Below are 12574 nucleotides of genomic sequence, written 5' to 3' on the forward strand. Positions count from 1 at the left end.
AAATCTGAGCACACTAGTCCATATGTGGCCAGATCAATGTCTTATATAGATGCACCACTGCCTGCTTATCCCTACTTGTCAATGTACTTTTTCTTTTCTTTTTTTTTTTTTATCATAGCAGGAGTGTGATGTGCAGTCTTTGCAACACATGCAATGTATCCTCAGAACTTCAGTCCACTGTCCTCCATCACTCCAAAATCCTGAATCTCATCCACTTCCTGCAGCTCCACCAATATAGTATATAGCCTTATATCTCAAAGTGTAACATCTTGCATTTATTAACATTAAAACTGTTACCCCCACTCATTTGTCCAAGCTAAAAGTCTATTCAAATCTTCCTGAAGAAAATTATCTGCACTACATCTGATAATTCTACCTAATTTTGCATCATCAACAAATATTTGAAGATTTGAGTCAATCCAGATGAAATATCATTAACAAGAAGTTAAGCAGTAGGGACCCAAGAACAGAACCTTGAGGTAAACCACTGGTCATCTTCCTTTTCTGAGATACAGCTCCATCATACAAATTTGCTGGTATCGTTCAGAGCCAATCTCCAATCCATCTAACCAACATACTATCTATTCCTATCCTCTACACTAACTTATTATGCGGTAATCTATTGAATGCTTTTGCAAAGTCCTAGAATATCATTGTATATGATTCTTCCTTATCCAGCACATTTGTCACCTTATCATAAAACATAAGCAGGTTGCTAAAACAAGACGTCCTTCACAAACCAATGCTGACCATAACAGAGAATCTTGTGATCATCTACCCAATCCTGTATCTATTACTAATAAATTTTTCCAACACTTTTATCACAACTATAGATATATAAACCGATCTATAATTGAAAACATCTTCTCTCAAATCATGCTTTGGAGAGATGTTATTTTGCTTTCTTTCCAACTCCTTGGGAACTCCACTGCAAGACTTTCATTAAATAACCAGGACAGTAGCACTGCTAAATCTTTTGCACATTCTTTAAAAAATACATGGTGATATGTCATCCATTCCAACATCTAACCTAAGCAACAATTGACACACCTCCAATTCTTTCACCTTTAATTCTCCAAATTCTTGCCTCCCTTCTACATGTTGCACAGCATCATTCACACCACTATGATATGATATGCACTGATGAAGTGTTCGTAAATAATTTCACTATATCATTTGCTATGGTTATTCTGCTATCATAGCTATCCACCAGCATCAACATGTCATAATTATTTTACCTCTTGCTTGCCACATAGCAGAAAAATTCCTTTGAATTAGTTTAACCTGACTGGCCAATCTCCTCTCATATGCTTCTTTTTCAACCATGCTGGTCACATTTCTGGCCTGCACTTTATATTCTTCATGAATCTGTTCACTGCAAACTGTCTTGTACTTTCTCCATAACAATTTCTTCTCTAACAGTGATATTCATATTAGAAATTATGGACTTTACAACAGTGTTATAAATAACTCTTAATATGAAGATCGAAACGTGGGGAAATTAAGATCATCATCTGGAGCATATACAAATATACAGGACAAGCTGAGTTACATCACATACAATAAGCTAGAGAAACAATGATTTGATCATAGGTTATTCTACTGGCATGACCTTTAGTAAAAAAAAAAAATTAAATTATTTAGAAACTACATCAAGCTAAATTCGATTTATGATAAATATGAATACACATTCTTTCTTATAGATAGTTTTCTTTTAGTAACAATGATGTCCTATTTTTTGCATTACAATTGTCATTTTTGATTTAGGATCCTGGATTAACTACAGTCCTGTTTATAGTTACTCTTAGAGAGGAAGGTTTCATGGGTCGAATATGTGCCTTCCATATGTTTGGGATTTTTAGACCATCATTATTATTCAGATTGGGGTGGTTGATAATAATCTCACAGGCTTCCTTAAATTTGTGTTCATACCATGTTTTGGTGTGATGTAGACAACTAGTCCTTTTCCAGTCAATTCTATGTAAGGTGTTTAGGGCATGATCAGAAAGGCCAGCTTTACCATAATTATTATATTTAATGTGTCTTTTATGTTATTTTTGTCTGATAGGAATTGCGCGTCCTGTTTCCCCTATATATGGTATGTTACAGGTGCAATAAATACGGTATACTCCAGGGTGGGCCAGCGGAGGGAGCGGGTCTTTGGATGAGTTGAGTAAGCTTTTTAATTTTGCAGGAGGTTTAAAGGCGGCTTTGAGGTTGTATTTTTGTAGTATTCTGTTTATTTTATCTGATGTCCTTTAACGTAAGGAATGGTCATAGTTTTATTGTAGTCTGGTTTGTTTTTGTTTTATATTGAGGTCTTGTAGAGAATTTTGTTAACAGTGTTTTGGCTGTACCTATTTTTTTGAAAAGTATTGCTGATAACTTTAAATTCGTCTTTCGGTGCATGTTCACTGGAGCAGATCTTCAGAGCTTGTTTTTTAGAGTATTAATGACATCCATTCCAACATCCATATTAACATCTAACCCGAACAACGATTAATACACCTCTGATTCTTTCACCTTCAATTCTCTTAATTCTTGCCTCCCTTCTACATGTTGCACAGCATCATTCACACCACTATGATATACACTGATGAAGTGTTCATAAATAATTCTTGTCTATATCACACCAAAACATGGTATGAACACAAATTTAAGAAAGCCTGAGAGATTATTATCAACCACCCCAATCTGAACAATAATGATAGTCGAAAAATTCCAAACATATGGAAGGAAGGCACATATTCGACCCACGGAACCTTCCTCTCTAAGAGGAACTATAAACAGGACTGTAGTTAATCCAGGATCCTAAATCAAAAACAACAACTGTAATGCTAAAAATAGGACATCATTGTTACTGAAAGAAAACTATCCATAAGAAAGAATATGTATTCATGTTATCATAAATAGAATTTAGCCTGATGTAGTTTCTAAATAATTTAATTTTTTTTTTTTTCACTAGAGGTCATGCCAGTAGAATAACCTATAATCAAATCGTTGTTTCTCTAGCTTATTGTATGTAATATAACTCAGCTTGTCCTGTATATTTGTATATGGTCTAGATGATGATCTTAATTTCCATAATTTCTAATACGAATGCTGATCACCATGCAACACTAAAAGAAAGGACTTTTGTAACATTGCTTGCTTGATTTCACCATTCATCCATCTCATTCCTACTCTATTTATTCACTTAACTCTTGGTATGCAGTTATGCAATGCTTGTGTTAGATACTGCCTTATCATTTCCCATGCACTGTCAACATATTTTCTACACATTAATCAACCCAATATATTGATGCCAGTTTACGATAGTTCCACATACAGACCTTGATAACAACTTTCTCCTGTTTGACTGACTTCCAAATGAATACCTGATGTTCACTTTCACAAGATTAACCTTAATGGGTGATTATGGTCATGAGGTGACAGAATCAGATAAAATAGTTGAGTTATGAGTGATCACTCTGCAAAGGTATATCACCCAAGAGAGGTTGGAAATAGAGGTGAATGAATTGGAGGTTCTTAGGATATTGCAGAATCTCAATGTAAATACAGCTGTGAGTTTAGACGGGATATCAGTTTCAGTCTTGCAAGAATGCAGAAGGGAACTGACGATGCCTCTGACTAGGCTCTTTAATTCAATTCTCAACTCTGGTAGAGTTCCAAGGGAGTGGAAAGAGGGAAAAATAATTCCCTTACATAAGGGACATTCTAAGACTGCAATAGCAAAATTATAGATCAATCAGTATCTGAGGTGTAGTGGTAAAAGTACTGAAAAAATTGATCAAAAAGAGAATTCAGAATGGGTGGATAAAAATATGATAGAAACATTTAAGTTGCTTAAAGTGTTTTGTTGGATTGATGCAAGAGTATTGTTTCACCACTTGGCTAGAGAGGGGGGGGGCAGAACAAGGGATCATCCCTGGAAGTGGAATAAAGGTGTGGTTAAGAGGATGTGAGGACTAAACTTTTTGCTTGGGGAGTTGTGAATGAGTAGAATGGATTATAAGAGTCAGTTGTGAGTGCTTTGTTTGTTAATGGGTTCAAGAAGAAGTATGATAGATTGTGTGGATAGTTTTTGGTCTCCTGCAATGAATGTTCAGACTCCATGGAGGTGCCCATACGATAATAATCATAATTTTTTTTTTTTTTTTGAATGATCCATGAAATACTCACTATGCTCTTATAAATATATTTTTTTTTAATTTTTAAAACTTCTAATTTAAGCTTTCTTCAATTGGATGATAATGGGATTTTGGCTGATCATTTTAAATATAATGTCATAAGTAGCAGTTATTTGGATTTCATGGCTGAAGCAATTAAGACAAGTATATTATATCTGTTAACTCTGTGTGTGGTGTGTGTGTGTTTCTTCTAGGCAGTCTGCCTGTTTTGCAAGATGAAAAACCTAAATTTTGGCTCATCATTTTAAATATAATGTCATAAGTAGCAGTTATTTGGATTTCATGGCTGAAGCAAGTAAGACAAGTATATTATATCTGTTAACTGTGTGTGGGGGGGGGAGGTTCTTCTAGGCGGTCTGCCGGTTTTGCAAGATGAAAAACCTAAATTCTTGGGAGGAAAATCAACTTTTAGTTGATAAGATTTGTGTGTGTGTTTGTGTCCGTCCGTCCATTCTTAGATGAAAGATTCAAACTCAGACCTTTTCAAAGGATGCCGCTGAATACAACAAAAGAGTGTTACTATTAACAATGCTCATCTTCAAAATATACTGATTACTTAATGAAAAATTTCCACCACTGCCAAATACTTAAAAAAAATTAATATTAAACCATACACACCTGAGCATGTTTGAGTCTTTCCCATTTAGGAATTATATAAAAACAGATTCCATCATAGGCTCCATTTAAAGTTGCACCACGGATTAGAAGAATAAATAACACTACATATGGAAATAAGGCTGTGAAATAAACAACCTGTTAAGAGAAAATAAATATAGTATTTCACTCTAACTTTATTTTTATAAAAATGTTAAACTTAACAATTATAATTTCATGGATATTATTATGAAATGATAAACTAAATAAAGTTTGGTAATATTCATTTTGACATCTATGAATCATAAATGATTGTCAGACATACAAAAATATTTTGGGAAAATTTGGAGAAAAAGAGCAAAGTTAATAATAATGGCAAATACTTGTTGGACTTCTGCTCAGGACATGCACTGCTTATTATTAATACAATGTTCCAACATAAAAATGTGCACAAATTCACATGGAGAGAAGAGGCAAAAAATAAGAAAAATCACATTGACTATGTTATTGTTGATAGTGATGTTTTCTCCCTGGTGCAGGACACCAGAGTGTACAGAGGATTTGAAACTGGAAGTGATCACCATTTAGTCTTGAGCAGGATAAAACTGAATTTCATATTGAAAAGAAGAACATGTAAGAAAGTTTTAAAGCAAATAAAAGATGAGCAGCTCTCAGATGTGAACTGTAGACTAAAATACACAAACATTATTCAAGAAAACTTGAAAGAGTTTGAGTACAGGAACAAAACCTTGTCGATTCAGTGGCAAGCCCTGAAGAAAACACTGATTGATTCAGCCAGAGGCATGCACGAGGTTGTCTGTAAGAATAGAAAAATCAGAACTCCATGGTGAACACAGGAAGTTAAAGAGGCAGTGAAAGAAAAGAGGAAAGCATATCAAAAGCTCCTGGCAAATAAGTCGGCTTGTGCTCTTGGAGAATACAGAGACAAATGTAAGAAAGCTAAACACTGTGTAAAACTAGCTAAACAAAAGACATGGGAAGACTTTGGTAAGAACACAGAAAATAAATATCAAGAAGGTGGCAAGAAGATATTCTGGAGGTTGTTGAAGAAGCTCAGAAATGGCGGAAAGATGCTGTACAAGGAATTAGAGATGATAAAGGTGACATGAAAACTGAAGAAAAAGATATCCTTGAAGGAGTAATTACTTATAAAAATTGCTAAATGAAACAAGCAGTGGCAGCAGAGTGGTAAAAAACATGCAATAGGCATGCAGTCAGGAATACATATCAATACTTGAAGTAGAAAATCAAAAGCCTGAAATGTGGAAGGGCAGCAGGAATAGATGATATTCGACCAGAAATGCTCAAGTATGGAAATATAACAGTCTTACAGTGGCTACACCACATAACAGAAGGCCTGGACAGAGTGACAAATTCTGGTTGATTGGAGCAGAGCTCTCATAGTACAGTAAACCCTCAATTTTAAGGACCTCAATTAAACGGACTTCAGATTTAAAGGAAAGAATTTCTGGTCTGTATGTCACATGTGAAAATTAATATCCTGTTAATTTTAAAATTCTTTTATCTAAGATTTGCTTATAATTAAATTAACAGGTTCTTTTTTGTTATTAATTTCCTGTCATTTTTAACAAATTTTGGCGAATAGGCCATCATATGTTGGAATAACTGTAGTAATTTTAGCCGACATAAATGAGTCACCGCTCATAAAACATGTTTGTCAAATGATTAACGTGTAATCACACCAATCGTGATATATTTGGTTCTTTTGTAGCATGGCATGACTTTCTGCAGAAGTTTTAACGCATGCCGGCCAATGTTCCGATGTGTGCCAAGCTAATTTTTTAACATACACATTCGGAAAATCTACTTTATTATATAAAGGACTTTCGGATTTAACAGACACCCTCTCACCCGAATTAGTCAGTTATATCAAGGTTTTACTGTACTCATATACAAAACGGGAAATAAAACTTAATGCGAGAATTACAGAGGTATTTCTCTACTGAGTGTTCGTGGTAAGATATATGAAAGTATACTTGAGAAACGGTTGAGAAGGATTGTGGAAGAGAAGCTGGATTCAGGCCAAACAGAGGCTGTCAGGATCAGATTTTCACTTTACGACAAATAGTTGAGAAATCATGGGAATATAACAAAGATCTCTATTTAAGTTTTGTAGATCTGGAAAAGGCATATGACAAGGTGTCAAGAGAGAAGCTATTCAAAATAATGCTCTATTGGTGTCAATGGAGTATTATATCAAGCAATACTTAGTCTTTATTTGAGTTGTAAGTCAGCAGTTAAAATTGAAGGAAGTATAAAGTATAAGAAGATGGTTTGATTTTAAATCTGGTGTCAGACAGGGATGGACATAATCCCTTCTGTTATTCATTATCTATATGGATCACACATTATGAAGGAAAGCGGTATTAACCACATCAATATGGATAAAATATCACTCCTCTACACTTCATATCCATCATATATTTCAATGTAATATCAATGGTATTACAATTTTAATATGCACTTCTCATCCATGGTAACCTGGACCTATTTCTTGGCCATTTGGGTGGTTAAACCTGATATCACGATTGGAGATGTTAATCTTAGTTCTTTATGCAGATAATGTTATACTTTTAAATAAATCCAGTACAGGTCTGCAAGATTCCCTGAATTTGAATAACTGTTGCCAGCAAAGGTTGGTCGATTGGTAGAGCCTCTGCTACTAATGGCTCAGAAAAAAAAAAAAAAAAAAAAAAGCTAAGCAAGTTTGAACGCAGTTAGTAGTTGGAAGGGAGACAGTTGTTCGATGCTGTTGGTGCACACTCTCCCTTGATGAGTCTTTGGACTCCCTGGAGGTGTCACACCCTCGACACCGCAAGGTAAAAGAGGGAAAAGAAAGATGAGATGAAGATGAGATAATAATAATAACTGTTGTAATAAATTTGGTATGAAAATCAGCAATAACAAGACAAAGACAATGAAAATAGGCAGAATTGAAAATATCAACTGCAACCTGAATGAAGAACCTATAGAACAAGTAAAACATTTCAGCTACTTTAGGTGCAATATTTATTGAGGATATGGAAATAGACAACAGAATCAACAAAGCTGTAATGGTAGGAAGTCAACTGAATAAATTTATATGGAATAAGAGAGAAATTAGTCAAAACACTAAATTAGCTGTACACAAGACAGTGTTCAAACCAATTTTAACTTGTGGATCTTACAGATCTGTTCACACTTGACCAGACAAGAGCCTGCAGATATGAGAGTCCTGAGAAAGATTAGGGGCATGAACAGATGGTATCAATGGCAATATCATATTAAAAACGAGGATATTATGAAGAATTTCATATTGTCAGCATCCAGGAATGTGTTAGTAGAGCTAATCTCAGATGGTATGGTCACTTAAACAGAATGGGAGACGAAAGATTAGCAAAACAAGCGTTTTCTGCCAGGTTGACAGGAAAAAAAAAACCAGAGGAAGGCCAAGATATAGGTGGATTGATACAGTAAAAAGTGCCTTAGAAGAGGGAAATATAAGATCTGATAATGTTGGAGTCTTGACAGGTAACAGACTGATTTGGAAGAAAATTTTAGATATGAAGTTAGTAATCATGTAAATTTTTCATGTAATACTATCATATCCTGTACACCCCCTTGAGAGTATATGGCAGGAATTTGATGATGATGAATCATATGAGAAATAGGACTAATCCACTCCACCAAAGACCAACCACTTCCCCTAGATCTACCTGGAGTATACCAGGTCCCTTGAAGCTGTAAACTGTCCTACTATGGCCAAACAGGCAGGACAGCTAATATCAGAATATCTGAACACAAAGACTAATACACCAATACTAATACACTCTGGACTTGCAGACCATGAACTAGATACCCACCACAGAATATGCTGAAAGAAAGCCTCTTTACTACACAATAGCAAATATAAACATGAAAGATTGTTCCTGGAATCAGCCTCAGCTCTAAAAAAACTTCCCAAATCGCAACAAATTTGGGTGCATGAGACTACTGCAAATTTAGGAATCTTGCATCCTTAGAACATCAGCCCAACAGCCAAGACAATTCAATTTAGTCTGCTGGGGGGGGGGGATCTTTAGAACTGAACCAATGCCAGTTGCTTTCTTCAGCCTCATTTGTTCGATGTTAATGCCTGCATGCATATATCATAGTTTTCTGTTCCCAGAAGATGGAAATGTAACATTGCCAAAATATTGGAAGCTATTAATTAAAGTTTTTAAATTAATATTTTAGTATATGTTGTCATTTCCTGAAAAATTTAAAGTTGTGTAACCAAAGTACAAGTTTATCTACAAGATTGAAGAAATGGGACTTGTGAAAAAAATTAGGAAAATAGTATTCAATCTAACATCTTATTTTAATAATCTAATGTTTATTATCAAGACAAATGAGTCATTTAAAAGAAATTAAGAGCATAATGACAGTAGTCTATTTCTGAACTTTAAACTTTTATAGAACCACAAAACTGATATATGTTCTAGAAAGTGCTTTTGCAAGTATAATCATGTTTTACTGCTTATTTATTTACAAACCAGAACTGTCAGCTAATCAGGTAACCTTTTATTCCATTATAGGGAGTAGGCAAGGCCTTTTAACCCTATCTAGCTTTTGGAGACTGAGTAGGCAGTTCAATCTCCACTGGTAGCAATCAGAGATAGCTGAGGGCCCATGACAATCACTAATTATAGGCAGCAACCAATGAAGAGACAGGCACACAAGTGCTGCCATCTCTTGGTACCTAACCTAACAGGATGTGTTACTGTCTAAAATAATGTAGGTTTTACAGTTGATTTTCTTGAATTTATGGGATGAAAAACCCAAGTTTCCAGGAGAAAAGAGCCCGCTTGTCTGTGCCAGAGATCAATTAACTCAAGAACTGGTCGAAGAGAGGTTTAGAAAAAATTGCTCTAGTTGGCGACTAGACTTGAACTTCTTGATGATACGACATTCAGTGGTGCACTCAGGATTTAATCTTGGGGGAGGGGGGGGGGGTGAGTTGAGTAGACAATTTGATAATAGACACTATGCAATGCATACAACTTATGACTGAGCATCTGCAGTGATCACCAATACATGAAACCCATGATCGCCTCTGGCCTGGCTCGAGCAAATGAAGTAGCACTCGGTCCACCTGAGCACTACCTCGTTCGCCTTATATTCACAGCGGCTGTGATTCCCGAGAGTTATAGGGTATTCTCACCTTATGTGACCACTAATTCATAAGTGGTATAGAAATAGAAGACACAGCACAACATAAATAAAAAAAATTAATTTTGATTAGGAAAATTTTCTAGTGTTTTTTCCTTTTCCTTTTTTGGGGGACCCAGTATCCCCCCCCCACCCCAGGTGAGCCACTCACCATATTAATATGCACAGAGTAAAAAAAAATTACGGCATTATGGAGGCAACACGAGACAAGCAGTAATAATCAATTCTCGTCATCGTCTTCCTATCCAGGCTCTAGGTTCTGGACTCAGTCCATCTTCTTCTTGGTCGTCTCCTATTCCTTGTTTCTCTAGGATTAGGTGTTAAGATCTTTTTTGGTAGCCTTTCTCTCTGCATGCTTGCTATATGGTCTAGCCAATTTTTCCTATATTGGATCATTGAGCTTATTATGGCACTGATTGATTATACTCATTTCTGCAAGTATAAAAGAAAGGGAAGAAGGGCGACTTGGTTGGTAAGGACAGTAAAAGTGCAGTATGGGCAACAGTCTGCTAATGAAGCCAAAAATGCCTAGGGAGTTTTTTCAATATGTAGCTGTAAAACTCGATATAGCATGGAAATACCAAAGTGTTTTACATCGATTTTTACAGAGGTCAAGTCTCATGAGATTGCTACAAAAATAACCTTGTTTGTCTCTATATATTTTATGCTAAATATTAATGTAAATAACCCTATGGGAATTGACTGTTTTACAAAAATTTCTCTAATGTCAAAAACAAAGGCAATACTTTGCCACCGGAACTTTGTATAATAGCTCTATGTAAGGGCACAGGAAAGTTGTTTAAGATTTAAGTGTATGAGAAAGTTGTTTGCGAGCTCTGCGTATAAACACTTTCAAAGTTAGTGTCAAAGAGATTGGCAACATTCAGACAAGTTTCCGCTGCCCGACAAGGAAGGATTAAAGGAGTGCAAGGAGGAGAAGAAAGAATGGGTCGGTCTTAACAGCAGATCAAGGATACATGCCAAATTCTTTGGGGATTACAACCCTTGGTGCAAGGTCCTGGAGAACATGAAAAAAAAAAAGGGACTGAGCCGAATATTGAAGGTGGGCAGTTAGAGGCAGTCGGCAGAGAACCAGGGAGTCAGCAGTCAGAGTCGGCAGTTAGAGGCAGAAGTTTCAGAAATAGGACCCAGAGTACCGGATGTTATGGTGAATCCACGGCAGAGGAGAAGAATGGGAATGATGAGAGAACAGCCGATGTAAATACTCGAGTCAAGTGTCGGCGGATGCCCTTTTGCTGCTGGAGGTCAACCGAAGCCAAAAGCCTGCAGAGCGATCTTCAAGCCCGTATGTTGAAACCTTTTGCCTGAGCTATTCAAGTACCGCAGATTGCAGAAAAAAGCCCGCCAAATGCCCAACGAGATGCCGCTGAAGCAGGACACTCCAGAAGGAAGCCTACAACCCAAGATGAAAGAAAAAGCATAGGGACTTTAGTGTAAGACCTTTGATTGAGTGTGACACAGAGCCTGAGTCACACTCAATTTCTCTAAAAAGATGTAAGTTTGTTCCATCTTTTATTGTACATTTCCTTTATAATCAAGGAGATATGTTATAGATGGACTGATAAGAATTAAGTTAATAGTAATAAGAAGTGACCATAAAAGAGTCATTTGACATGTTAATAATTGGCATAAGATTTGTGAAGTAACTTGGCATAGTTAGCTAACCTCTTCATGAGTAAATTAGAGTTTCAATAATTTGATTTAATAAGCAGAGAAGTAATTGAGTGATTATATTGTGTAGTTATTTAGTTTGAATGGGAAAGTTCGTTTCTTACTGAAAGTCTAATGGATAAGTAGAGAGAGTAACCTCCCTATCATTTAATTAATGTACTTTGATATTAACACGTTCGCTGCCAACTACGAGTATACTCGTAGTAGGTAAACCTGCTTCACAAGCCAGCTACGAGTATACTCTTATGACGCTTACCGCCGGGAACGAGATTATTGTAGTGACCTTGAAGAAGTGAAAATGCTTGGCTTGTGGGGCTAGCATCAAAACTGTGTATTCTCATAGACCGTATATGCTCTGTACAAGCCAACTACGAGTATACTCGTAGGACGTTTACCTCCGGTAACGAGATTATCGTACTGACCTTGAAGAAGTAAAACTGCTCAGCGTAGGGGAACAGACCATGCCAAAGTAGCGTGGCAGCGAACGTGTTAATGTAAATAAATGTGTCTTATTTATATGTCAATAGAGTGCCACCTGATCTTTTAACTTGCAATGCATTGTTCCTAAATAAATTTGGACTTGTGAGCAGGAAACAACTAAGGCATTAAAAGCCTAGTTTAAATACTTGAGAACCACAACTGTTTATGTAAACTTTAGTGAAGGAATTTATGCTAGTAAAAAAGAGAGAGAGAGATCTACCGGACATCTTATGCAGATATAGAAATACTGGTGGCGCAGTCTTAACAAATAAATTTTCCAGTGTTCATAGGCATACAACTAGTAAATACAAAAAGTGTATAAACATAATATGCAATAGAATAAGTAAGAGAGGTTATGAAAGCAAAAGCACACTGCTTTAAAGAAT

General features: G+C 36.0%; 1 protein-coding gene across 3 annotated transcripts in view; it reads right to left on the reverse strand.

Moving 5' to 3' along the window:
* LOC150104102 (sodium- and chloride-dependent glycine transporter 1-like) overlaps nucleotides 1-12574 on the reverse strand; it is a 233702-nt gene that overhangs the window by 157786 nt on the left and 63342 nt on the right. For 2 of the 3 annotated variants that reach the window (XM_090396764.1, XM_090396765.1), the window contains exon 7: nucleotides 4809-4943. The exons of the other annotated variant lie outside the window; for it this stretch is intronic. In XM_090396764.1, the coding sequence (XP_090252890.1) occupies nucleotides 4809-4943 (135 nt within the window). The remainder of the gene's footprint in view (nucleotides 1-4808; nucleotides 4944-12574) is intronic. 3 annotated transcript variants of the gene reach the window in all.

The sequence above is a fragment of the Typopeltis vanoorti genome, chromosome 8, assembly GCF_054136105.1.
Source record: "Typopeltis vanoorti isolate ZY-2024b chromosome 8, IOZ_Tvanoo_1.0, whole genome shotgun sequence".
In the NCBI taxonomy this organism is placed as follows: domain Eukaryota; kingdom Metazoa; phylum Arthropoda; class Arachnida; order Uropygi; family Thelyphonidae; genus Typopeltis; species Typopeltis vanoorti.